Source organism: Dipodomys ordii, unplaced genomic scaffold (genome assembly GCF_000151885.1).
Source record: "Dipodomys ordii isolate 6190 unplaced genomic scaffold, Dord_2.0 Scaffold133, whole genome shotgun sequence".
Classification (NCBI taxonomy): domain Eukaryota; kingdom Metazoa; phylum Chordata; class Mammalia; order Rodentia; family Heteromyidae; genus Dipodomys; species Dipodomys ordii.
This window is the reverse complement of record NW_012267349.1, coordinates 3,209,155-3,234,038: the sequence shown is the minus strand read 5'-3', so window position 1 is coordinate 3,234,038 and position 24,884 is coordinate 3,209,155. Positions and strand designations below refer to the sequence as shown.

Sequence of the window (24,884 nt, the reverse complement as noted above, 5' to 3'; positions counted from 1 at the left end):
AAACAAAGGAGGAGGCTGCAATGCTTGGTAAGAAATGTACGCATTATCCTGCCCATGTAATTGTAACCCCTCTGTACAGTATGTTCACAAATAAAATTAATTTTAAAAAAATATATAATTTCTTTAATTAGTTTTTAAATCTATAGAAAAAAACAGAAGTTTGAAAGCTTATGAAATCATCTTAAAAGGACACATCAGTTAGTTCTACAATACTCAAAAACAGTAAAAAAAATAATAAGTTCATCTTATTGTTAGCCATGCTTGGATCTCTATTGCTATAATCTAGGCTTACCAACAATAACTTGCAAGTTACAAGTTGATTTAGGTATTACCACTCCTAATATGGCTCTCCTGTCCTGAATATCATTTTGTCTGAAATCATATGACTTATTCTCACTTTTGTTCCAGGATTCAAGTGAGTTATCAACTCCTCTGAGAAACATTTTCCTGACTTGATCTTTGTAAGTCAGGGAGCATAATATCTTTATCAAAACTTGTGCTGCCTTCTATAAGCATTTATCATGTTTTTGTCACTGTCTGTTCCTCTACAAATCCCATAACTTCCTGAATCAGGGACTATATTTTATTTTTTGGTATCCTTGTGTCTGGCTCACAATACAATAAATGTTAAAAGTAATAGTTATTAAATGAAGCTGGGTAATAGTGGCTCAAACCTGTATTACTAGCTACTCAGGAGGCTGAGATCTAAGGACTGTGGTTCAAAGCCAGCCTGGGCAGGAAAGTCTGAGACACTTATCTCCAATTAACCACCAGAAAACCAGAAGTGGCACTGTGGCTCAAAGTGGAAGAACACTAGTTTGGAGCAAAAAGAGCTCAGGGACAGTGCCCAGGCCCCTAGTTCAAGCCTCACGACTGACCAAAAACAATGAAGATGATAATAAAATAAAGAAATATTAAAGTAATACTCAAATGCTTTGTTTGGCTTCCTAATGTTTATAAAGACTTTAAAGTAACTGTCAACAATATAGAAGACTGATTCCTCCCTTCCCTGAAAGATTAAATTACAATGTTTTAAAAATAGATTCACTTGGGGCTGGCAAGGTGGCTCAGTGGTAGACTGTTTGCCTTGCATGCATAAAGGCCTGGGTTCAATTCCTCAGCAGCATATAAGCAGAAAATGCCAGAAGTGGCACTGTGGCTCAAGTGGTAGAGCACTAGCCTTGGCTGAAGAGCTGAGGAACAGCGCCCAGGGCCAGAGTTCAGACCCCACGACCAACAACAAAAAATAGATTGACTTGGAAGAAAAAAATTGAGAATCCTAGGTGATAGAAACAAAGAAGAAACTGAATGGGAGAACGAAGTATGGAAGGTGACTCAAGTATCCCAGAGGATTATCAGGATTTAGGCCAGGACAGACAAGAGTAGGAACTGAGATTTTACAGGATAAGCCTATCAGCTGCTAAATGCTTATTGATATGACTCACAGAGATAACTACAAAACTGACTATAATGTGTGAGAATTAAGGAGACAGAGGATGAAGGAAGAAAAAAAACAAACTCTGTTCATGTCTGAGAATACCATGTATTTTATCCTGGCAGTCATAATGTGAGGCTGATAAGGTATACCCAACTCAGAAAGTTTTGGGAACATATCCAGACTAACTTCTAAGAATATCCCAGCCTCATATTACATATAAATAAGGCTAGGACAATAAGCTATGTTTCCAAAAGAATATAAGCAGCCAGACACTATCATCTACAGCTGTGCTTTTGCTTATAAGGCAGTAGAACAAGAAAACTACATATATTTTAGATATGCCACCAATGACTGCATGGTTGATACAAATCAGTACAGAGATTGTTGTTTTACTGTTTTTTTGAGACAATATCACACTATATATCCTTGGCTGGCCTAGAAATCACTATGTAGCCCACATTAGTCTCAAACTCATGATCCTCCCACCTAAAAAGCACCTGAGTACTAGAATTACAGGTATGCACAATCATATCCACCTACATTTTCAATGGCTACTCAGATATATGAGTGTACATAAGGTTAGGAACACTGAAAGACTTTTGCTTAAAGCTTAGACTTTGAAAAGGTCTCAGTAAAATGAGAACTCTAGGATTAGGTATTTTCAATGGCAAATTCTACTAAACAACTCTAAACAACATCAGTTTTACAAAATATCCCAGAAAACAGGAATGCAGATGGAGGATACAGCTTGGTCATACAGTGCTCACCTAGTGTATGTGAGAATTCAATCTTCAGTACCACACAAAAAAACAACAAAACACTTCCAACTAACATTAAGAGATCAGTATTACTCTGATATCTAAAATAAAGTATGACAATAGAACACAACAGACCAATATTCCTCATGAACATAGGTACAGAAAATACCAGCATCTCAGATTCAGCAATATATAGAGATGAATGAGTACAAATTACACAATGAAGAAATAATCCTTATCTTGATACATCCAAGCAATCAAAGCAGCCGCCAAATTAAAAATCTAAAGTCCAAATGATTGTATCTAAATTTAAAAAGCAAAAATTCAACATCTACACATTAAAAAAAAATCTGACAGCTAAGAATTACAGGGAAACTATCTCAACATTATAAAAGAAAACATAGGAAGGATTTAAGGGTATGGCTCAAGCATAGAATATCTGCCCAGCAAGTCTAAAATCCTAAGTTCAAATCACCAAAACTCCTAGTATCACCATCAACAAAAATAAACAAAATTCATCCTTAATAGCAAAAGACTAGTTAAGACATCAACTCTCCATCTCTCCTTTCAGTTATTTTATTAGAAATTCTAGCCAGCATCTTAAAAAGCAAAAGGTTGAAGACAAAGAAATGGAGAGGAAAAACAAACTAAGCTCATAGTCAAAAAAGCCACAAAACTCCTAGAACCAAGGAGTTTAGCAAGTTTACAAGACTCAAAGTCAACACACAAAATTCAGTTGTATTACATAGATTAGCAATGAACAATTTAGGAATGAAAAATTTTAAATACCATTGTAATAGCTCCTTGTCTTTCTCCTGATTTTAGAGGGAATGTTTTTAGTTTTTCAACATTAAGTATGATCTTGGCTGCAGGTTTGTCATAATATTGAGCTTTTATAATAAAAGGACGTTGATTCTTTTAAAATTGTATTTATTATAAACGTGATATACAGAGGGGGTACAATTACACAAGTAGGTAATGAGTACATTTGTTTTTGATAGTGTCACCCTTCCTTTGCTCTCTCCCAGCTTTTCCCTCCCATTAGCACCCACAAGCTGTATAGTTCATTTTCAACATAGTATCTAGCGAGTACTACTGCTGCATTTGCTCACCCTTTGTCCTTCCATTTCTTTCTTGCTTACCATCGGAAAGACAGATAAACTAAACAAACAAACCAGACAAAAAGAAAATAAAAACAATAACAAAAGAAAAAAACTTCTTGTTTCCATTTCTTGGAGCTCATTTCATTAAGTATCATTTCATGTGATCCAAGGCACAAAGAGTATCTAGTGAGGCCTATATAATTTATCATGTCTGGATATGAGAGAAAACATGGGCCATTTAGGACACTGATCTTGTCAAAAGTCCCTGAGATACTGATGTGATTCTTGTGTTGGTTCTGTTAATGAGTTATATTACATTTACTGATTTACAGATATTGAACCACTATTGCATACTGAGATGAACACCAAAGAAACTGAATACCAGTAGCTCAGATCTATAATCCTGGCTACTCAGGATAAGATATGAGAATCACAGTTCAAAGCCAGCCTGAGCAGAAAAGTCTGTGAGACTCATCACCAACTGACCACAAAAAAGCCAAAAGTGGAGTTGTGGCTTCAGTGGTAGAGTGCTAGCTTTGGGCGCAAAATCTCAGGAAAGTGCTCAGGCTCTGAGTTCAAGCCCCAGGATGGACACAGAGAGACAGAGAGAGACAGACACAGACAGACAGACAGACATAGACAGACAGACAGACACACACACACACAGACACACACACACACACGAAGAAACCTTCAACTCCACTTCCAGCTTTTTGGTAGTTAACTGGAGATAAAAGTCTCATGGACTTTCCTGACTTTGAACTAGGATCCTCAGATCTCAGCCTCCTGTAGCTATGATTACAGGTGTGAGCCACCTGAGCCTGGGAAGAAGCCTATTAAATATGATGTACCTCTTACATTAATGCAACATATTCATAGTTTAGACATAGGTGAATTTTATTATCACATACTGTTTGAAATTAACATTTTTACTTCAATTTCCAACATTACACATAAATTTTTTATGATATAGCCAAGCATAGTGTCTCATGCCTATTATCCTAGCTACTTAGGAGACTAAGACTGGGAATATTTCAGTTGGAGACAACTGGGCAAAAGTTCACAAGCTCCATGTTAACCAATAAAAGCTGGGCATAGTGGCATGTACTTGTCATCCAAGCTCTACTGCTGAGTTACATCCCTGGCCCTGTATCAGCAGGTTACAAAGCAAAAATCAGGAAGAGGAAAGGCATGTGAGGCCAAATTCAGCAAATAGGCAAGTTTTAAAGTTGTTTTCTAATGAAATCCTACAGGTTGTACTCAATTCCCTCTGCAATTAGTTGTGACAATACTTGTGAAACATTATCAGGGAAACTTGTTAGAGGCTCAGCCCTCAGGATTTTAAACAAGGGGCTGTTCAGACTCCCAGAAGGAAAACAGATATTCAGCATAAATTATATTTCTTACATAAAAGTTTAGGCATAACAAGTAACTATCAGTTCTGGGAATGGTGAGAATCCCTCTCAAATCCAAATTTCCAAATGCTAGTCAAGAGCTGACCTTGTAATCAGTCATTTCTCTTATTTTATTATTTGTTTTGCAATCAGTCATTTCTAAGAACTGCAGTCAAATAGCCTTTTCTTAACTCTTCTACATAACATGTTTCACAGACTAGGGTAGTGCCTAACTAAAATTCAGCTGTAAATGTAATCGGATGCTGCAGCCTGTGAAGGTTCTGAACAAATGATTAAGCCTAAGGGCAGACTTGGGGTCTCCCAGACAAACATATTGGAAGACATAAGAATAAAAGGAATACATACCATCTTACCAGGCAATGTGCTCTTGGAGGAAAGTCATTATTCATACATAGCAAATCTTGCATAGACTGTGGAATGGCATCTATAAAAACATTTTAAAATGAAGGCATAAATTCAATTTAAGACAGAATTTTATAACATATTTGAGGAAAGAAACATCCTGCTACACTGTATAGTTCTGCAGTTCTTTAAAGAATTATAACTAGGAGTTTCTTTATATCCTCCTCTTGACCACTTCAGACAAAACTATTAAAAAAAAAAAAGCATATACTGCCAGGTGTCAATGGCTCATGCCACTCAGGAAGCAGAGATCTGAGGATCATGGCTGAAAGCCAGCCGAAGCAGGAAAGTCCCTGTGAGACTCTCATCTCCAATTAATCACAGAAAAAGCCAGAAGTGGTGCTGTAGCTCAAGCGATAAAATGCTATCTTGAGCAAAAGGAGCTTCAGGACAGTCCCTAGGCCCAGAATTGGCACACACAAAAAGAGTGTATACCAATTCTATGCTTATTTTTTTCTTCTATATCATTAAGCAACTTCCCAACTTTATTAAAAATCTTGTTTGTTCTTCCTTTCATACTTCTCTATTTTTATTCAAAATTTTACTTAGGTATCTGTTAAGTCTATTATCACTTCCTTTAGGTATTCTTTTCTGTAACTATGGTCATCTTAAATATTTTTATAAAGCCTCTACCCAGTTTCCTATTTCTAACTCATGTACTTTGAAGCACCTAATCTGCAATCTATAATAAGATACTAACAAAGTACACTATATACCTCCATGGAATTATCACAAGACTCCCACGTATGCTAAATAAAAACCTAATTAAAAAATAAGATACTAACATTGTTATTTATACTCATAATTATATTAAGTTCAGATCACAAAGAGTAATGACTCATTATAAAAGATTTCCAGCTGTTGGGTAACTATAATTGCTTGGCAAATTTATATTGTGGTAATTCACTAAGAGAATGGAAAGCATTAATGACTTGCCACTCCATTTAACTAAAAACAATACACAACTCCAAGATAACAAAAAGATCTTCTGACAGCTCATAATAGTTTTAAGTATGTATCTCTAAATTAGCTGAGCTTATAGTTTGCTTGTAGCTTTTACCATTAGCTACAGCTTTAATTACAACCAGAAAGAAAACTGTTCAGTACATATACATATACACATAAGTAACAATCCTTACCCTTGTGTGGGCACATGCACAGCACATGTGTGTGTGTGCATCTATATGCACACAAGCACATTTTAGTACTAGGTCTTAAACTCAGGATCTCAAGCTTTTGGCTTTTTTGCCCATAACTACCACTCTACCATTTGAACTATACCTACAGATTTTGTTGTTTTTTTTTTTTTGCTAATTAATTGGTGATAGGAGTCTCTAAGGTTTATCTGCCTGGGACTGCTGTGAATCGCAATCCTCAGATCAGTCTCCTGAGCAATTAAGATTATAGGTGTGAGCTACCAGCAACTATCTTAAATTCATTTTTATCTTCTCTTATACTACAATTCTCTTCATCTATATCAGAAACACTGATTTAAAGCCACCTCATTATAACAGCTTTTCCTTTATGAGCTTTGCTCCAATGAATAAAATATTTCTCTATCTTGAACAGTTTCCATCCTTCATTTATTTATTTATTTTGCTTTTTTGGTAGGTCGTGGGACTTGAACTCTGGGCTTGGGTGCTGTCCCTGTGCTCTTCAGCTCAAGGTGAGCACTCTACTGATTGAGCCACAGGTGCCACTTCCGGTTTTCTAGTGGTTTATTGGAGATAAAAGTCTCACGAACTTTCATGCCCGGGCTGGCTTTGAACCACAATCCTTAGACTCAGTCTCCTAGGTGGCTAGGATTACAGGCGTGAGACACCGGTGCCCAGCTAGTTTCCTTCATTTATCAGCAGAATGTTGAACCTACATATCCCTGAGCTACCTTCAGATCTACCAACTATACACATTTTTCCTTTTGTTACTCTACCTGAATATTTGTATTTTGCTATATAGTTATCCTCTATGTATATATATTCAATATTAGTCTTAGTATGACCCAGATTCAAGTATTAAGTAACTTTTGTTTATGGGAATATATGTAATAGTTAAAGCTAATATGATGCTACTTGCACACAAAGGCATAGATATTTCAGGTTTATGTTGATAAATGTTAAACTGCTTTCTCTAAGAGTACAGTATCCATCTTAAATGTTTTTACTTTCTATGCATTACTATAAAAGGTAGTCTAAAATATTACATGGAAAATTCCAGAAATATACAATTCATAAGGTTTCATGTTTTGTTCTATCTATCTATCTATCTATCTATCTATCTATCTATCTATCTATCTATCTATCTATCTATCTACAAAGTCTTGCTATATACCTCAAGCTGACCAGGAACTTGAAATCTCCCTTCCTCTGTCTCCCAAGTAATATGCTACCGCTACCCAGATCAGCAACAATAGTTAGTTTTAAGTAGTTTTACTGTAGTATATTGCTGCATTTATTCTATTTTATTAGTTATTGTTATCAATTTCTTACCACAACTAATTTGTAAATTAAACAACAGAAAACACAGAGAGGTGTAGATACTATCAGTGTCCTCATGTATCTACTAGGCAGGGGGTAGAGACAGGGTCTTAGAACATACTCTTCTGGAAAAGAGGGAATACTATATTTGACTGGCAGTTCTGAAATTCAAGTTATTTAACCACATACTGTTATACACTAGTGTATCTCAGGACAGTTTATTTGACCTAGTAGTAATTAAAAGCCCCAGTTACTAAGTAGCTAGCATGTTTCAGGTAATAAGGACTTAAAAACAGTATCTCATTAATAATACTTCATTAATCAATATCCTTTAAATGTTTTCATTACTCTTTATTAGCGTAACTGCAAAAAAGGTTTCATTGTGATATTCCTATTATGCATATAATATACATATTATGCATATAATGTACTTTGGTCAAATCCACACCATTTGTATTACTCTTTCTTCACATTAATCCTCTGAACAGTACCACTTCACTTTACAAATGAATTGATTTGATTTTAGAAAGGCCAAGTAACTAGCAAGTAGAAAAATCATTAAAAAATTTTTTGTTGGCATTACTCTAGCTTTGAATTCAGGGCCTTCTACACTGAGCCACACCTCTAACACATTTTTACAGTTTTTCTTTTTTTTTTAAATTCTGGTTCTGGGATTGAACTCAGGGACTAGGCACTGTCCTTGAGGGTTTTTTTGCTCAGGGCTAACACTACCAGTTGGGCCACAGCTCAACTTTCGGCTTTATTTTTAGAGGTTAATTGAAGAAAAGAGTCTCATGGATGATCCTGTCTCAGCTGGCTTTGAACTGTGATTCTCAGATCTTACCCTCCTGAATATCGAGAATTACAGGTGTGAATCACCAATGCCTAGCTACACTGCTTATTTTCTTTTCTTTTTTTTTTTTTTTTGTTGGTTATGGGGCCTGAACTCTGGGCCTGGGCACTATCCCTCAGCTCTTCAGCTCAAGGCTAGCACTCTACCACTTGAGCCACAGAGCCATTTCCAGCTTTTTCTGCTTATGTGGTGCTGAGGAATCCAACCCAGGGCCTCATGCATGCAAGACAAGCACTCTACCACCAAGCCCCCATTGCTTATTTTCAAAATAAGGTCTTGCCTTTTATTGAGCCTGTACCTGAACCATGATCTTCCTATTTTATACTTTCATGTCCATTTTCCTTGAGTGAGATAGAGTCTCATGTTTTTAATAATCAGGCCCGCTTTGAACTACAATTCTGATCATAGCCACCCAGGCAACTGGAATGTATCCCTGTGCCTAGCTATTGGTTGAGATGGGGGTCTAATGAATGTGTATGTCTGGAATGGCTTCAAACCTCAATCCTTCTCATCTCAACCTCCCAAGTAGGGAGGATTACAGGAGTGAGCCAATGACATCTGGGTAGAAAAAAAATCATAATTTTAATCCACTTGGTCTTAAGTACAAAATTTCGAGTGTATCTGAAATATATATGGTATATTCAATAGACCAAATTTCCTTAAAACTTCTATAATTCTTAATTAAAAGTTACCTCTTCTCCTCTTAACGCCAGTAGAACTTTATCTGTCCTTGGGACATCATTTATCACTTTCTACCTACTGTAAATTGTTAAGGATCTTGCCTTTCATACTGGGATGCACATTTTATTTAAATTTAGATTATACAAAGCTTAGTAGAATATCTAATGCACTCTGGGTATTAAAGATGTGCTGATTGAACTAAATTTAAGATGAACAGCAATATAATTCTTCTTGTATTTCATTTGCATGTATTGTTTCAAACTTTACTTCAATTTTACATATTATAAAACATTCTGTGAGGCTACTACTGAGTTATAAGAACTAAATTAACCACACTTAACAGTCAAGATTTTTCAGCTCAAGCCTTACCCTCTAATACTTCATCTTTTCCTTCTTTATCAGTGGACTCTTGTACAAGGTAATGATGAGTGACTGAGAACTTGAAGTCAGCAAAGGAAATTTCATCTGTTTTCTCTTCCCAAGTGCCAGAAGTAAATATACCCTGCATTTTATATAATGGAGGAAAAAAAGAATCCACCTTAAAATATTTGTTTATTAATCACAGTGATATTTTCCCTTTTCCTATTAATTTACATTTCATCTATAGCTATCTCCTACACAGTGAAAGTAAAAAAAAGGTTTATCACAGTGACTCTTGAAAATAAAAAGCCTCCTAGAATATTAACTAGAGTGACTTACAAAAATTATAATATCCAAATAATTTTCTTATGAGCCTATGTTAAAAATCATGGATACAGAGTAAATCCCATGCCTCTTCACATGCAACAAAAACTTTTCTACCAACGAAAGAATTCTATTAGCTACTTTGTATTTTATTTTGTGCCAGTATTGGGCCTTCAACTCAGGACCTTGTATTCACACTGGACTTGCTTTATCATATCTAGCTCTCTACCACTTGAGCCATATGTTTAGTCCAGCATTTTGCTGAATAACTAGAGACAGGGTCTTAAAAAAAACGGTGTGAGCCTGGCTTCAAACTGATTCATCTTAGCCTCCTAAGTAGCTAGGATTACAAGCATGAGTAACTAATCTATTTTTAATTGAAAATTATTATTTTGTGTGTATGTGCTGGTCCTCGGGCATGAACTTGGGGCCTGGGTGCTATCATTGAGATTTTGTTGTTCAAGGATACCACCTGAACTCCACTTCTGGCTTTTTGGTGGTTTACTGGAGATAAGAGTATCATGGGCTTTACTGATGAGGCTAGCTTTGAACCATGATCCTCAGATCTCAGCCTGAGTGGCTAGGATTAGAGGTGTGAGCCACCAGTGAGTGCTCTTCTTGATTAAAATTTATAAATGGTACAAATAGCGTCAAAATAAATTTTTATAATAAAATTTCAAACCTAATACACAGCATTATTCAACACAAGAAACCGCTTCATAAAGAAGCATTCTGAATCCATTTTTGTTGCACTTATTTGTTTAATAGATTGCTTCAAACTTAAGCTTCAGTATTTAAATCTTCTCATTGGAAAAGAAACTTCTAGAATAGAAGGAAGGCTAGGAATGTGGCTTAGTGGTAGAGTGCTTGCCTAGCATGCATGAAGCCTTAGGTTCGATTCCTCAGTACCACATAAACAGAAAGCCAGAAGTGGCACTGTAGATCAAGTGATAGAGTGCTAGCCTTGAGCAAAGAAGCTCAGGGACAGTGCCCAGGCCCTGAGTCCAAGACCCAGGACTGACAACAAAAACAAAAATCTTACTTATATGACCACTAAAGGTTAAAAAAAAAATTCACACAGAGCTTCTAATCTCTCATAGCTGTCCTTTCCAATGGAGAAGTAAACAGTCATTTACAACACATCACCACTCTGAATCAGGAAATACTGTGCCAAGCACAGTCCATCCAAAACTAGCTGGAAAATACAGAAGCAGCTGGGCGCTGGTGGCTCACGCCTGTAATCCTAGCTACTCAGGAGGCTGAGATCTGAGGATCGCGGTTCAAAGCCAGCCCGGGCAGGAGAGACCGTGAGACTCCTATCTCCAATAAACCACCAGAAAACCGGAAGTGGCACTGTGTCTCAGTGGTAGAGCGCTCGCCTTGAGCTGAAGAGCTGAGGGACAGCGCCCAGGCCCAGAGTTCAAGCCCCACGACCGACAAAAAAAAAAAAAAAAAACAGAAGCAACCATTCTATGAGTTACTGAGCCTTAAACAATATTTTTATAGCCATGTCTGAGTGCTTTAGATTTGTTGTTTAAAAAAAAATTTATAATTTTGAATTAAAATATATTTTAAACATTCTAAGGATTTGACTATACAAATAAACCAACTATTAATCTTTTGTTATTAGAACTGCTATGTATGATGTACATTAAAAGTTGGGGGAAAGTTGTCTTTGTTTTTTGATAATACTATGAACTCAAGAGTCTTATACTTGCTAGTCTTGTGTTCTACCAGTCAAACCATGCTCCCAGCCTCCAAAATAATGATTTTTGTATGTATACTTTTCTTTGATGAGTTAATCTATGCTAAATTACAACATACAAAGCCTAGACCAAAAGTCTCAAGTTGTAATAAGTAATGAAATGATACATATAACAACTGCTAGTCAGAATGATCAATATATAGCAGTTAAGGATTAAAACCATGATACAAGTCCAGAAAATTGTGAGCCAATTCCATGTTCTAAATTTGTAATAAAGCTGAACCCAATTCAAGATTCTAGTACTAATACCAATACTGCCAACCTTACCAATAATGATGTTAACGAGAATTTGGTTATGCTCAATAAAGAATGCACTCAAGTTTTGTCTCCAAAACACTTTTCAAAATTAGCTGAACTGAAAAATAACATTTTAACATCCCCTCTTAGTGGTATCATTTGACATCAAATCATTTGACACCAAATCCATTTGACACCAAATTCCAACATGGTATATATTTAGATATATCTAGATATGCAACTCTAACTCAACAAAATTAATCTGGTAATTCACCAAGATGTGAGGACCATATGCAGATAATAAAAATGAACACATAAACTGGGTACCAGTGGTTCAAGCCTGTAATCCTAACATTCATAAGGCTGAGATCTGAGAATCACAGTTTGAAGCTAGTCCAGACAGGAAATGTCAATGAGACTCCAATTAACCAGCAAAAAGTCAGAAGTAGAGCTGTGGCTCAAGTGGTAGAGTGCCACCTTTGAGTGAAAAAGCTAAGGGCCTGAGTTCAAGCTCCAGTACCAGCACACACAAAAAAAGTGAGAAAACATATAAATTAGGAAAAACATAACATCTGCATTCAAATTAATGGAATATTAAAATATTATATAAAATACCCAGAATAGTAGAAAATAGGTTGGACTCTTTGTTTCATTCCACACCAGCTCAAGTCTCATTGTCAGCTGAGAGATGATGCCTTACAGGTTGCATAGCACTGGAACTTTCCTAGAGTGATGGCTTTGCTGTCAGGGTCTTATGGGCTCACTCTTCCATTCCCTTACTATGATCTATGCCTAACAGAGGCCTTATCCAACTGTTTTGCACACAAGACATAGTTGTACCCCCTAATAATAGGAACTGACCCCAACATTTAACTTTGATAGTAAAAAAAAGTTATAAATAAATGTCAATAGCAGTATTATTCATAGTGACCAAAAGGTAGGAACCCAAATTTCCATAATGGACAAATGGATAAATCAATGAGTTTTATCCATACAATAAAATATTATTCAGCAATAAAAAAAGAATGATGTACTGATAACACTATAGCATGGACAAACCTTTAAGTGGAAGAAACCAGTCACAAAATACCACCTACAGTACTATGATTCTATTCACATAACCTCATTTTATATTTAACTTCATCTATGTGTAAGTGGTGTGTATATCTACATATATATTTACTCATCAAGGTTTTTTTTTTTTTTTGTCAGTTTTGAGGCTTTAACTTGAGACTTGGGCACTATCCCTGAGCTCTTTTGCTCAAGGCTAACACCCTACTACTTTGAGCCACAGTGCCACTTCCCTTTTTTTTGTTGTTGTTGTTGGTCATGGGGCTTGAACTCTGGGCTTGGGCACTGTCCCTCAGCTCTTCAGCTCAAAGCAAGTGCTCTACCACTTGAGCTACAGAGCCACTTCCAGTTTCCGGCTTATTGGAGATAAGAGTCTCAGTCTTTCCTGCCCAGCTGGCTTTGAACCATGAGCCTCAGACTTCAGCCTTGTGAGTAGGTAGGATTACAGGCTTGAGGCACCAGCACCTCGCTTCCATAAGGATTTTAATCCAAACACATATACCTGAAGTCATTATAAATATTCTTAAAAACAGACTATATAGATTAATTCTTCTGCACTTAAAGACAGGAACTAATACCTACTTAGTGCCTAGTAAGCCCAGACAATTTATATGTAAGAGTGTGTATGATATGTTTAAAGTCTCTTAACACTACGATATATGAATCCCATTTTACAGATGGGAAAAAGTTAGGAGTTTGAAAAACTGGGTCAAGGTTACCACATCTCTAACTGGTAATGCTAGAACCTGATCCACTTGGGCTCTGTTTCTTCCAGTAGAAGCTAAGGTATAGATTCCTATACAGAATTTATATATGATAGATATAAGTAATAACCATCAGTAGGTCAAATTTAAGATGATTGGATAAATGCTAGCTAAGTCAGAAATGGATGACTGCTACCAAAAAGTGGATTTCAGAGTGTCTTTTCTGTATAAAATTAGTAAGGAAGAAGAGACAAGTCTTTGGGGTAATACTCGTTTGTTAGGGAACAAACAGCCCTATTTAGCTTAAGTTTCCTATAAGGAAGTGGAGAAGAAAAGGTAGGTAAAACAGAAAACTGATCATGACAGGAAGGAATCAGTCATAGGAATCGAGGCTTAACACTCAAGAAAGCCACCAGTCTTTTTTTTTTCTTCTACCACTCAAGTCTAGTACTCTACCACTTGAGCCACAGCCCTGCTTCCAGCTTTTTTAGTGGTTACTTAGAGATAAGAGTCTCACTGACTTCCCTGCCTGTGCTGTCTTTGAACCATGATGCCCATACCTCAGCCTCCTAAATAGTTATGGTTACAGGTGTGAGTCACCACCACTGGTGCCCAGATTGCCACTGAAGTCTTACATAAAAGCATGTATAATACGACAATGTTTAGAGAATTCCCCTGCACAAAATAGGAGAAGGGAAAAATTAGAAAGGAAAGGTGAGAGTAGAGTGGCATAAGCAAAAAGTTAGAAGGTAATTTACAACAGTGATCATAAAAGAAAAGCTGTATCTGAGGCTACAAGACTTAGGTGATGAACAGTTCTCACTGATTTGGGGTACATTAGCTTTTTCTATGTGTCTTAATTTCTATCTTTAAATAACAGTACCTACCTCGTGAGACTACACTGGGACACAGAACATGAATCAAAACCACAGTGAGATACCACTCCAAACCCATTAAGATCACTATTATTCAAAATACAACACCCAAAACTGACAAGTGTGTTGAGGATGTATATTGGAACCCCTGTGCATTGCTAGTGAGAATATAGAATGGTTCAGCTGCAGTAGAAAACAATACAAGAGCTCCTCAAAATAATGAAACATATAATTACTATATGATCCAGCAATTCCACTAGTAGTACATGCTGAAAAGAATTCAAAGAAGGAACATATATGTATATGTTCATAGTACATTATTCACAATAGTCAAAAGTGGAAACAAGCCAAAAGTTTATCAAGGGAAGAATATGATTTTTAAAGTGCTACATACATACAATAGAAAATTACTCAAACTTTAAAGAGACTGAAATTCTGCTGTAAAATACATATCATACAGAATAAGCAAACCTTGGAGATATTATGCTTAGTGAAACAAACTAGTTAATAAAGGACAACTATTGTACAATTCTTCTAATATGAGCTTGTTTTTCTTGAATAAGTAGCATTTTAGTTTGGGATGATGAAAAAGTAGACATGGATGGTTATCACAGTTGCATAATAATGTCAATATATTTAATACTAATGGATTGTCCACCTAAAATGCAAGTGTAGTATTTTTCCACAGTAAAAACCATGCCAGCTGGGCCCCAGTGATTCACACCTGTAAATGTTAGCTACTCAGAAGGCTGAGAATTGAGGATCATGGTTCAAAGCCAGCCCAGGCACACTCTTACATATAAACTGTCTGGGCTTACTAGGCACTAAGTAGATATTAGTTCCTGTCTTTAAGTGCAGGGGAATTAATCTGGATAGTCTGTTTTTAAGAATATTTATAATTACTGCAGGTATATGCACTTGGACTAAAATCCTTGATGGAAGCTGTGCACTGGTAGCTCAAGCCTGTAATCCTACCTGCTCAGGAGGTTGAGAGCTGAGGATCATGGTTCCAAGCCAGCCCTAGCAGAAAAGTCCATGAGAGATTCTTATCTCCAATTAACCACTAAAAACGTGGAAGTGGAACTGTAGTTCACCGTGGTAAAGCAAGAGCTTTGAGCAAAAGAGCTCAGAGAAGGCACCCAGGCCCTGAGTTCAAGACCACAACTGACAAAAAAAAAAAAAACCTATGCCAACTCTTGGGACAGGAGGGTGAAAGTACAAACCAGGAGCAAGAAAAGAAGTAAGTAATTTTGGAGCATTAAACATTTAAGGGCTAGGCTGGGAATGTGGGATAGTGGTAGAGCTTGCCTAACATGCATGAAGCCTTGGGTTTCATTCCTCAGTATCATATAAACAGAAAAAGCCAGAAGTGGTGCTGTGGCTCAAGTGGTAGAGTGCTAGCCTTGAGCAAAAGAAGCTCATTGACAGCACCCAGACCCTGAGTTCAAGCCCCAGGACTGGCAAAAAACAAAACATAACAAAACAGCTTTTAAGGGATAGCAAATCCTGAAGCTCTATGGGCAGAATATGTGTTTTAAAAATACAGAAAATGCATTTTTTTTGTTTTTGTTGGTTGTGGGGCTTGAACTCTGGGCCTGGGTGCTGCCCCTGTTCAAGGCAAGCCCTCTACCACTTGAGCCACAGAGCCACTTCCAGAAAACGCTTTAAGAAAAAAAAAAAAATACAAGCTGGGCACTGGTGGCTCACACCTGTAATACTAATGACTCAGGAGGCTGAGATCTAGGAATGCTGTTCCCAGGCAGGAAATTATGTGAGACTCATCTCCAATCAACTACCAGAAAACTGGAAGCAGCACTGAGGCTCAAAGTAGTAGAGTGCTAGCCTTGGGCAAGAAAGCTCAGGGACAGAGCCCAGTCTCTGAGTTCAAGATTCATAACCAAAAAAAAAAAAAAAATACAGAGGCATTAAAGACAAAATTATTTGTCTACCAGGCATGATGGTATACATCTTTAATACTAGCACTAGAAGAATCTGAAGCAAGAGAATGGAGAGTTCAATTTCAACCTGGGCTAGCCAGTAAGACCATCTTAAATCAATCAATCAATCAATCAATCTCAGGCCAAGATGTGATAACAAGCTATGTTTTCTACATAAACCTACAATTTCTATCAAACCAGAATGTGTTCTTCTAAAAACTATAGTAATTCAAAAATAACCGTTTTCAGAGGCTCCTTTTAAGGATATAATGAATGTTGCAGATCCCCCTCCCAAGTAAATTATAGTCTTATTCAAAATTAACCACACATACAGTTTAATGAGACAAAGTCTGTGGACTAAGAACTTCATTTATATAGGATGCTTAAAGCCCTTCTAGCTATAAGGAGTTATGAATCCTTTAACCTGGATGAAATATAATTTTTACAATATGATAAATCCAGTTTCTAATACAATTTTGGTTTTGGTAGTACTGGGGTTTGAACTCAGGGCATCATGGTAGGTAGATATATTGTAACATCTCCAGCCCTTTTACTTGATATGGTCTTGCTGAGACTAGCCCTTAACAGAAATCTTCCCTTAAGTGGAATGACAGATGAGACAAGTAAGTGCCAACATATACAGCTTTTTTCTGTTGACACAGAGTCTCAAGGCCCCATTGGGCCTTGACTGTTGGGCCTTGACTGTGATTCACCCAATTTCTACTTGATGAATATCTACTATAACAAGCGTGAACCACTAGCACCCCAAAAATATAATTTTCATAAACAAATGAGTTGAAGGATCTGATTCGGATTAAATGCCTGAACATCTCCATATCACTAGTTTATATCTACCTTTCTGAAAGAACAAAGAGAAGGAGCATGGACAAAACGGCCATGGAGAAAGAGCTAGTAACACAACTCAGTATTTTCCTAGCATACTGAATTTCCTTGGTTCAATTTCCAGCACTCCAAAGGAAAATAAAAAGAAAAAACAATGACCATGGAACAAAGGAAAGAAAACCTAACAACCTGAAAGTGGGGAATGGAAGTGGAAAACTATTTTGATAAGCAGCAAGTGAGGAAGAAGTTTCTAGTGCTCTCTAGGCACTCTACCAATGAACAAATGACAAATGCATAAAACAAATAAATGAACAAAAGGGAATAGCTGAAAGGAAGAAGTCTTTTGTAACTTGAGTCAGAAGTCGGGAGGAAAATTTAATATATATGAACTATCCAAATATCTGATTTTAAAGATTTATTCCTTGTAGAAAAATACAACTGAATTTCTCACGTTTACTACTTTTTAGAAAAAGACTCATCCATAAAACAAACCAATTACAATATATATAAATTTAGAAAAAAAACTAATTAGAAAAAAAGCATCAAATTACTAAATTTATACTTGAAAGAGAAAAAGAGAAAAAAAGAACCTGTTTCATAGTTGCTTATGAAACTAAATGTAGAAAAATAAAAATGTATTAAACTATCTAGGAAAAATGTCTGCCCTTTATATAAGGTTTTAAAAATGTCACATTTTAACAAAACATACAATCAGCTGAATATATAATCTGTTTATATTTATTTTCTCTAATTCAAGGGATTAATCATATATTTTTGAGAGAGATTCAACAAAAATTTACTGACAACAAACAAGCTATGTGTCATGTATATGAATAAATGAATCTGCAAACTACCATAACCATTGTTACGTACATTACTGGGTCAACTGAGTTACATCTTTTATTATCCTCACCAAAAAGAAAAAGACAGCAAAAGATGGGTGCTGATGCTCACAAATTATAATCCTAACTAGTCAGGAGGATGAGATCTGAGGATTGTGGTACAAAGCCAGCCTGTGCAGGAAAATCCATGAGACTTGTCTCCAATTAATCACCAGGAAACTGGAAGTGGCACTGTAGTAGAACTCTAGCCTTGAGCAAAAAAGCTCAGGGATAGCACCTAGCCCCTGAGTTCAAGACCCATGACCAACAACAACAGCAAAAAAGAACCTATTGATCAGCACTTGGGGCTGAAGCAGGAGTATCTCAGAAGCTACTCAGGCTCTCCAATCTTATCAAAAAAGAAAAGAACAAAAACAAACAAGAAAGGAAAGCAAGAACAATTTAAAAAACCTGGAGTAGACATGCCCAATGGCAGAGGCCAATAAGGGACACTGACCAATCATGTCCTGGGGGGAGGAGAATTAATAAAACATAAAAGCTGCTTCCGTGGGGGAAATTTAATGGACTCCCTTCTCTAGAGCTCCCCTCTATGAAGTCTGTACTTTTTCTTCCAATAAACTTAATGTTTTACTATCAAATAAATATACATATGTATATGTGCATGTGTACACACACATACACACACACACACACACACACTTTTTCGGTAATACCAATCTTTTTTCCAAGGATGACACTTTCCAAAAAGAAATGTACTCTTTACCAGTCTTACGTAACTGTAACCCTCGGTACATCACTTTTATAATGACAATGAAAAAAGTTTTTTTAGTCTTTTTTCCTCTTCCAGGTAATATCTAGCTTATTTTGCCTTTAATCTTAGAAGACATCAATTATGTTATGTGTTTGCAGTAAGTACAATAGAATGATCTGTTGAGAACTTCGCATTTTCTCTTTAATGAAAAATCAACACAAAAAAATATTTTGACACAGAATATAAATTTACTCTGTATATTCCCACAAATCTTAAAATGATGTATACTTTCTAGGGTTGCTTTATCTGCTTATATTCTATAGATAACAGATTCATAGATTCAAATTCTGTGACCACCATAATGCTAGAAAACCTTGGTAAATATTGAAAATTGAGTTCTTAAAGGGCTTACAATGCCAATTATATTATTATTATTAAATAAGAGATTACAATAACAAAATGATGAATTTTACTTTATACGAATTTAACAAACTAAGACAGTACACAGTATTAAATTGTTAATATCCTTAGTGAACTGAGAAAATCAAGATTTGTTCTCAGAATATCTGCTTCTAATACATTTGTAGTGTGGTTTATAGTAAAAAATCATAATCTTGAATTAGAATTTGAGTTTTACCTCAATTTTTTTTTTTTTGAGTCCGGTCCTGAGGCCTGAACTCTAGGCCTGGGCACTGTCCCTCAGCTCTTCAGCTTAAGGCTAGCGCTCTACCACTTGAGCCATAGCACCACTTCCGGATTTTTTTTTCTTTTTGCTTATGTGGTACTGAGGAATCGAACCCAAGGTCTCATGCATGCAAGGCAAGCACTCTACCACTGAGCCACCTTCCCAGCCCCTCACCTCAATTTTAACACTGCTTTTTTCATTCTTACATAAAATCCTCAAAACATTTATATGTTAAAAAAAGGTTACTCCTAGTTATAAAGCATGAGAGCTATGAATTGCAGGTTATGAGTTTTAACACCAAGGTTTTTCCTCATTAAACAAAATATTCTACCCAAGAAATAAAAAGCCCAATTTTCCTGATGAAAAAACTTTGAAAAAAGACATTTCACATTCCAAGAAATAAGGTGAAAGATAAGTATCAAATAAAAAGAAAACTGGCACAAAAATGACTTTTTTTTTTCCGGATCAGTCATGGGACCTGAAATCTGGACCTGGGTGCTGTCCCTCAGATGTTCAGCTCAAGATTGTGCTCTACCATTTGAGCCACAGCGCCACTTCCAGCTTTTTTTTTCTGCTTATGTGGTACTGAGTAATTGAACCCAGGGCCACATGCATGCAAGGTAAGCACTCTACTACTGAGCCAGCAGACCCAACATATATTATTTTTTAAAGATTTTGCAAAAGTCTTTCACATAGTATTTGCTATAAATTCAAATCCAAATTCTTCCAGATGCTACTTGGTGTTTATACACTATATGTAACTTTTTTTTTTTTGGTGCTAGGTCTGAGCTTGAACTCAGCGCCTATGTGCATAATTTCTAAACATTTAATTCAAATGTGGCAAGTGCAGGAAAAGGATTAAACATGTAAGTTTCAAAATAAATACCAATTTAGAGACACTAATAAATAGATCTGACCTTTTCAAGTGGCCTTCCCACAGAGTTTCCAATCAGTTTCCAGTCATTCAGGACTTCTTCAACTTTAGAAATAAACCTAGGAAAGGAGGGGAAAATTTTTTCTAATTATGTAACTGTACATTATGCAATTACTATCATGATAAGATTACTTCAAAAACAGTTTTTTTATATATTATAAAGGTGATATATAAAGGGGTTACAGTTACATAAGAGTACATTTCTTTTTGGACATGCTTTCTCTTGCTTAACCCATTTTTCCCTTAAAAAAGAACTTTTTTTTTTTTTTGTCGGTTGGCTTGAACTCTGGGCCTGGGCACTGTTGTTCCTCAGCTCTTCAGCTCAAGGCAAGCACTCTACCTCTTAAGCTAAAATGCCACTTCCGGTTTTCTAGTGGTTAATTGGAGATAAGAGTCTCACAGACTTTCCTGCCCGGGCTGGCTTTGAACTGTGATCCTCAGATCTCAGCCTCCTGAGTAGCTAGGATTACAGGTGTGAGCCACCGGCGCCCGGCTAAAAAAGAACTTTTTAAAAGTATATTTTAACATTCTGATTAAAGAAAACTCAGAACAATATTATTGTTAGCCTAATTTATTATTATTACTTTTCCTCCTCACTAGAATAAAAGTAGAAAAGGAATAAAAGTATAAATAATCCCATTTAGCTCAAGAATTCTTAAGATTTAATTCATTTAAATCTACTATTTCCCAATAAAGGCATTCTACCTCCTATACAAATTATGGGTCTCTTATTAAAATATAAATTTTCAACAGAAGTCAAAACTTACAGATTAAATTAGTAAGATAATTATGCAAATGATCTCTCCTCTACATGCAAATTAGCAGACCTATTTAATTCAACTATCCCTTTAAATATATTTAAGAATTATCTGACTTTCCCTTCTTTCTCCCAAAAGAAGAAAACATTGTTTGGGATTTTGGTTTATTAAATAAAACAAATTATAAGGGACAGCTAACAAGAGAATCCAAGTAGACTTGTCATCTATATGAAGTAGCAGACATCTAAAAACTATGTACTATTTAAGCCAGGTGCTGGTGGCTCATGCCTGTAGTCCTACCTACTCAGAAGATTGACATGGTTCAAAGACAGTAGGAAAGTCTGAGATTCATTATCTCCAATTAACCACCAAAAAAGCTGGAATTGGAGCTATGGCTCAAGCTGTAGAACACTAGCCTTGGGCAAAAAGACTCAGGGACAGTGCATAGACCCTGAGTTCAAGCCCCAAAAGCAGAAAACACACAAAAACATACAACCTGGAACAGTGTCTCTTATCTATAATCCTAGCTACTCAAGAGGCAGAGATCTGAGGATCTCATTTCAAAGCTAGCCCACGCAAAAAAGTTTATGAGATTCTGTCTTCAATTAACCAGCAAAAATGCTGGACTGCAGGTTTGTTCAAATGTGAGTTAAAAAAAGTACAAGGAAGCCAGACACCAGTGGCTCATGCCTGTAATCCTAGCTACTCAGGAGGCTGAGATCTGAGGATCAGGGTTCAAGTCAGCCCAGAGAGGAAAGTCCTTGAGACTCTTATCTCCAATTAACCTCCAGAAAACTGAAGTGGCACTGTGGCTCAAGTGGTAGAGTGCTTGCCTTGAGCTGAAAAGCTCAGGAACAGCCCCAGGTCCAGAGTTCAAGCCCCACAATCGACCACAAAAAAAAAAAAAAAGCACAGGCCCTGAGTTCAAGCCCAGTATTGACATACACAAAGAAAGAAAAAAAAAGTGAGAGAGAGGGAGAGGGCTGGAGGGAGGGAAGAAAGGAAGGAAGGAAGGGAAAGGAAGGAAGGAGGGAGGGAAGGAAGTAGGAAGGGAGGAAGGGAGAGAAGGAAGAAGGGAGGTAGGGAAAGAGAAAGGAAAAAAGAAAGAGTATTAATCCAGGTATTAATTCCCTTTTGGGGTGTTTAGTCAAAATAACAACTATTAGTTTGAAAATAAGTGCCCTAGAAATAAGTTTGCATATTTACAAAAGAATTAAAATGTAAAATATATCCAGAAGTAAAAAAACTTTGCATAAGATATATACTGCAGAGAGCTATATATCTGCTTGTGGCACAGGACTTGCCTGGTAAGAACAAGACCCAAGGTTCATCCCAAGCACTAAAAAGCATTAAGTGGGGCTGGGAAGGTGGCTCAGTGGTAGAGTGCTTGCCTTGCATGCCTGAGGCCCTTGGGTTCGATTCCTCAGCACCACATAAGCAAAAAGAAAAAAACCGGAAGTGGCGCTGTGGCTCAAGTGGTAGAGTGCTAGCCTTGAGCTGAAGAGCTGAGGGACAGAGCCAAGGCCCAGAGTTCAGGCCCCAAGACCGGACCCAAAAAAAAAAAAAAAGCATTAAGTGTATATTGTGCTTGCAAAGGTAAAAAACTGTAAGTCATTTCATATTCAATTGTAGCAAAGAGTTCTAAGTTAGTGGTACAGCTTCAACTCAATAGTATAATAAGCAACCAATGAAAATCATGTTTTGAGCCACGTATGCAGTTGTTGATGGCTTAAATACCAGCTACTTGAGAGGTGGAGGTCAGGAAGATCCAGTGAAAAGTTAGATCCATGCAAAGTTATCAAGACTTCATCTCAACAAAAAAAGCTGGGTATAATAGCGTGCATTTGTCATCCAGCTGTGGTAGGGAGGATCACTGAACTGAGCAGAAAAAAGGGAGGAGTATAGCTCAACTGTTTTAGAACCTTACTAGCAAGTTACAGGTCCTGAATTGAAAGTTCAGTACAAAAAAAAGTGTATTTATACATCTATATGTATATATGCACACACATACATATATATGGTTTGAAGAACATTTTAAGAAACAATGACCTGTTTACATGCTAAATGAAAAATTTATAGAAATAAGTATTGATCCAAATAGTTTACAACACACACAACTAGAAGGATATACATGAAAAAATTAAGAGCAGTTATGTTCTAGAGGTATGTTTACAGGTTTTATTTTTAATAATTTAAAATATAATTAAAAATTAAAGAATAGCTTTCAGAGTAAAAAGAACATAAAATTATTGTATAAATTCATACTTATATTATAATACTGAAATACTTGTTGTATAAACTGCCTAAAAGAATATTTAACCAGGCATCAGTGGCTCACACCTGTAATCCTAGCTACTCTGAAGGCTGAGATCTGTGGATCACGGTTCAAAGCCAGACCGGGCAGGAAACTCTGTGACACTCTTATCTCCAATAAAACCACTCAGAAAACCAGAAATGGTGCTGTGGCTCAAGTGGTAGAGCTGTGGCTCAGGTGGTAGAGCGCTCACCTTGAGCTAAAGAGCTGAGGGACAGCGCCCAGGCCCAGAGTTCAAGCTCCACAACTGACCAAAAAAAAAAAAAAAAAGAATATTTAGGCTTTATCCTACAAGTATTGAGATTTGACTGGAAAACTTAGTAACTTCCTACTTAAGAGCTCTCCAGATCTTAGGTGAAGGATTAATTTCTTATTCTAGATTAGTTTTGTTAGTAACTTTTATACAGGTTCATCTTTCCTTTCCTAGCTCTCATGTCAAACTGTAAATTATAGACTAATTTGTATTATTTGATTCAAGTCTTTTTTTTTTGGCAGTATTAGGGTTTGAACTAGGAATCTTGTGCTTACTAGTCACTTTTACCCCTGAGTGACATTTTCAGCCTTAAAGTCTTTTCTACTAGATGAGAGGAACTATGTCTGTTTTTACTATCACATCCCTACATCCCCAGTATCCCACACTGACACATAGACATGACACATGGACATCAGTAAATACTTCAAGGAACAAATAACTAGTTATTGGCTTCTGCTTAATCTACCCAATAAATTTACCTGTAAATAACATATTGACTTTTCAAACATTAACCTGTGTTTAAAAACCTTGTAAATCTTACTATTTTCCTCAAGAACTGTAAAATACTGGTTTTGCTCAATAAACAACATAAAAGCAGAAGACAGTTTTCTATTTTGTAACAGTCCTCATAACTGTATTTAATTAATTACTTCCACATGAGGAGCTAAAGTTCATCCTCACATGTCTCTAATGTCAGTCTCTTATGTCTAGCCAACCACTTCCTTTTTTTCCCCTTTCATTTGTGTGTGAGAGACACAGAGACAGAGAGAAATATGAATCAGCTATTTTGTCTCCTCAGCTCAAATCATCTTCCCACCTCAGCCTCCATAGTAGATGGGACTATAGGCAGACCTACAGGTCAGCTTTCATTTCCCATTTTCAAAGCAGCTCCTTTCCTACCTTCATTCAAAATAACAATTTTATAGTCTACAAAATCATCCTAAACTACTATTTATAGTTAGTACCAAATGGCTTAACTTTTCTTTTTTTTTATTTTATTTGTGAAGATACTGTACAGAGGGGTTACAATTACATGGGCAGGATAATGCGTACATTTCTTACCAAGCATTGCAGCCTCCTCCTTTTGTTTACCCTTCACATCCTTTC

At 36.4% G+C, this 24,884-nt stretch overlaps 1 protein-coding gene across 1 annotated transcript in view; it reads right to left on the bottom strand.

The window, feature by feature from the left end:
• Rab3gap1 (RAB3 GTPase activating protein subunit 1 (catalytic)) overlaps window positions 1–24,884 on the bottom strand; it is a 75,225-nt gene that overhangs the window by 49,363 nt on the left and 978 nt on the right. Inside the window, exons 3-5 of the mRNA XM_013030820.1 lie at window positions 20,436–20,511; window positions 9,494–9,626; window positions 5,060–5,138 (exon numbers count right to left, since the gene is read on the bottom strand). Of these exons, the coding sequence (XP_012886274.1) occupies window positions 5,060–5,138; window positions 9,494–9,626; window positions 20,436–20,511 (288 nt within the window). The remainder of the gene's footprint in view (window positions 1–5,059; window positions 5,139–9,493; window positions 9,627–20,435; window positions 20,512–24,884) is intronic.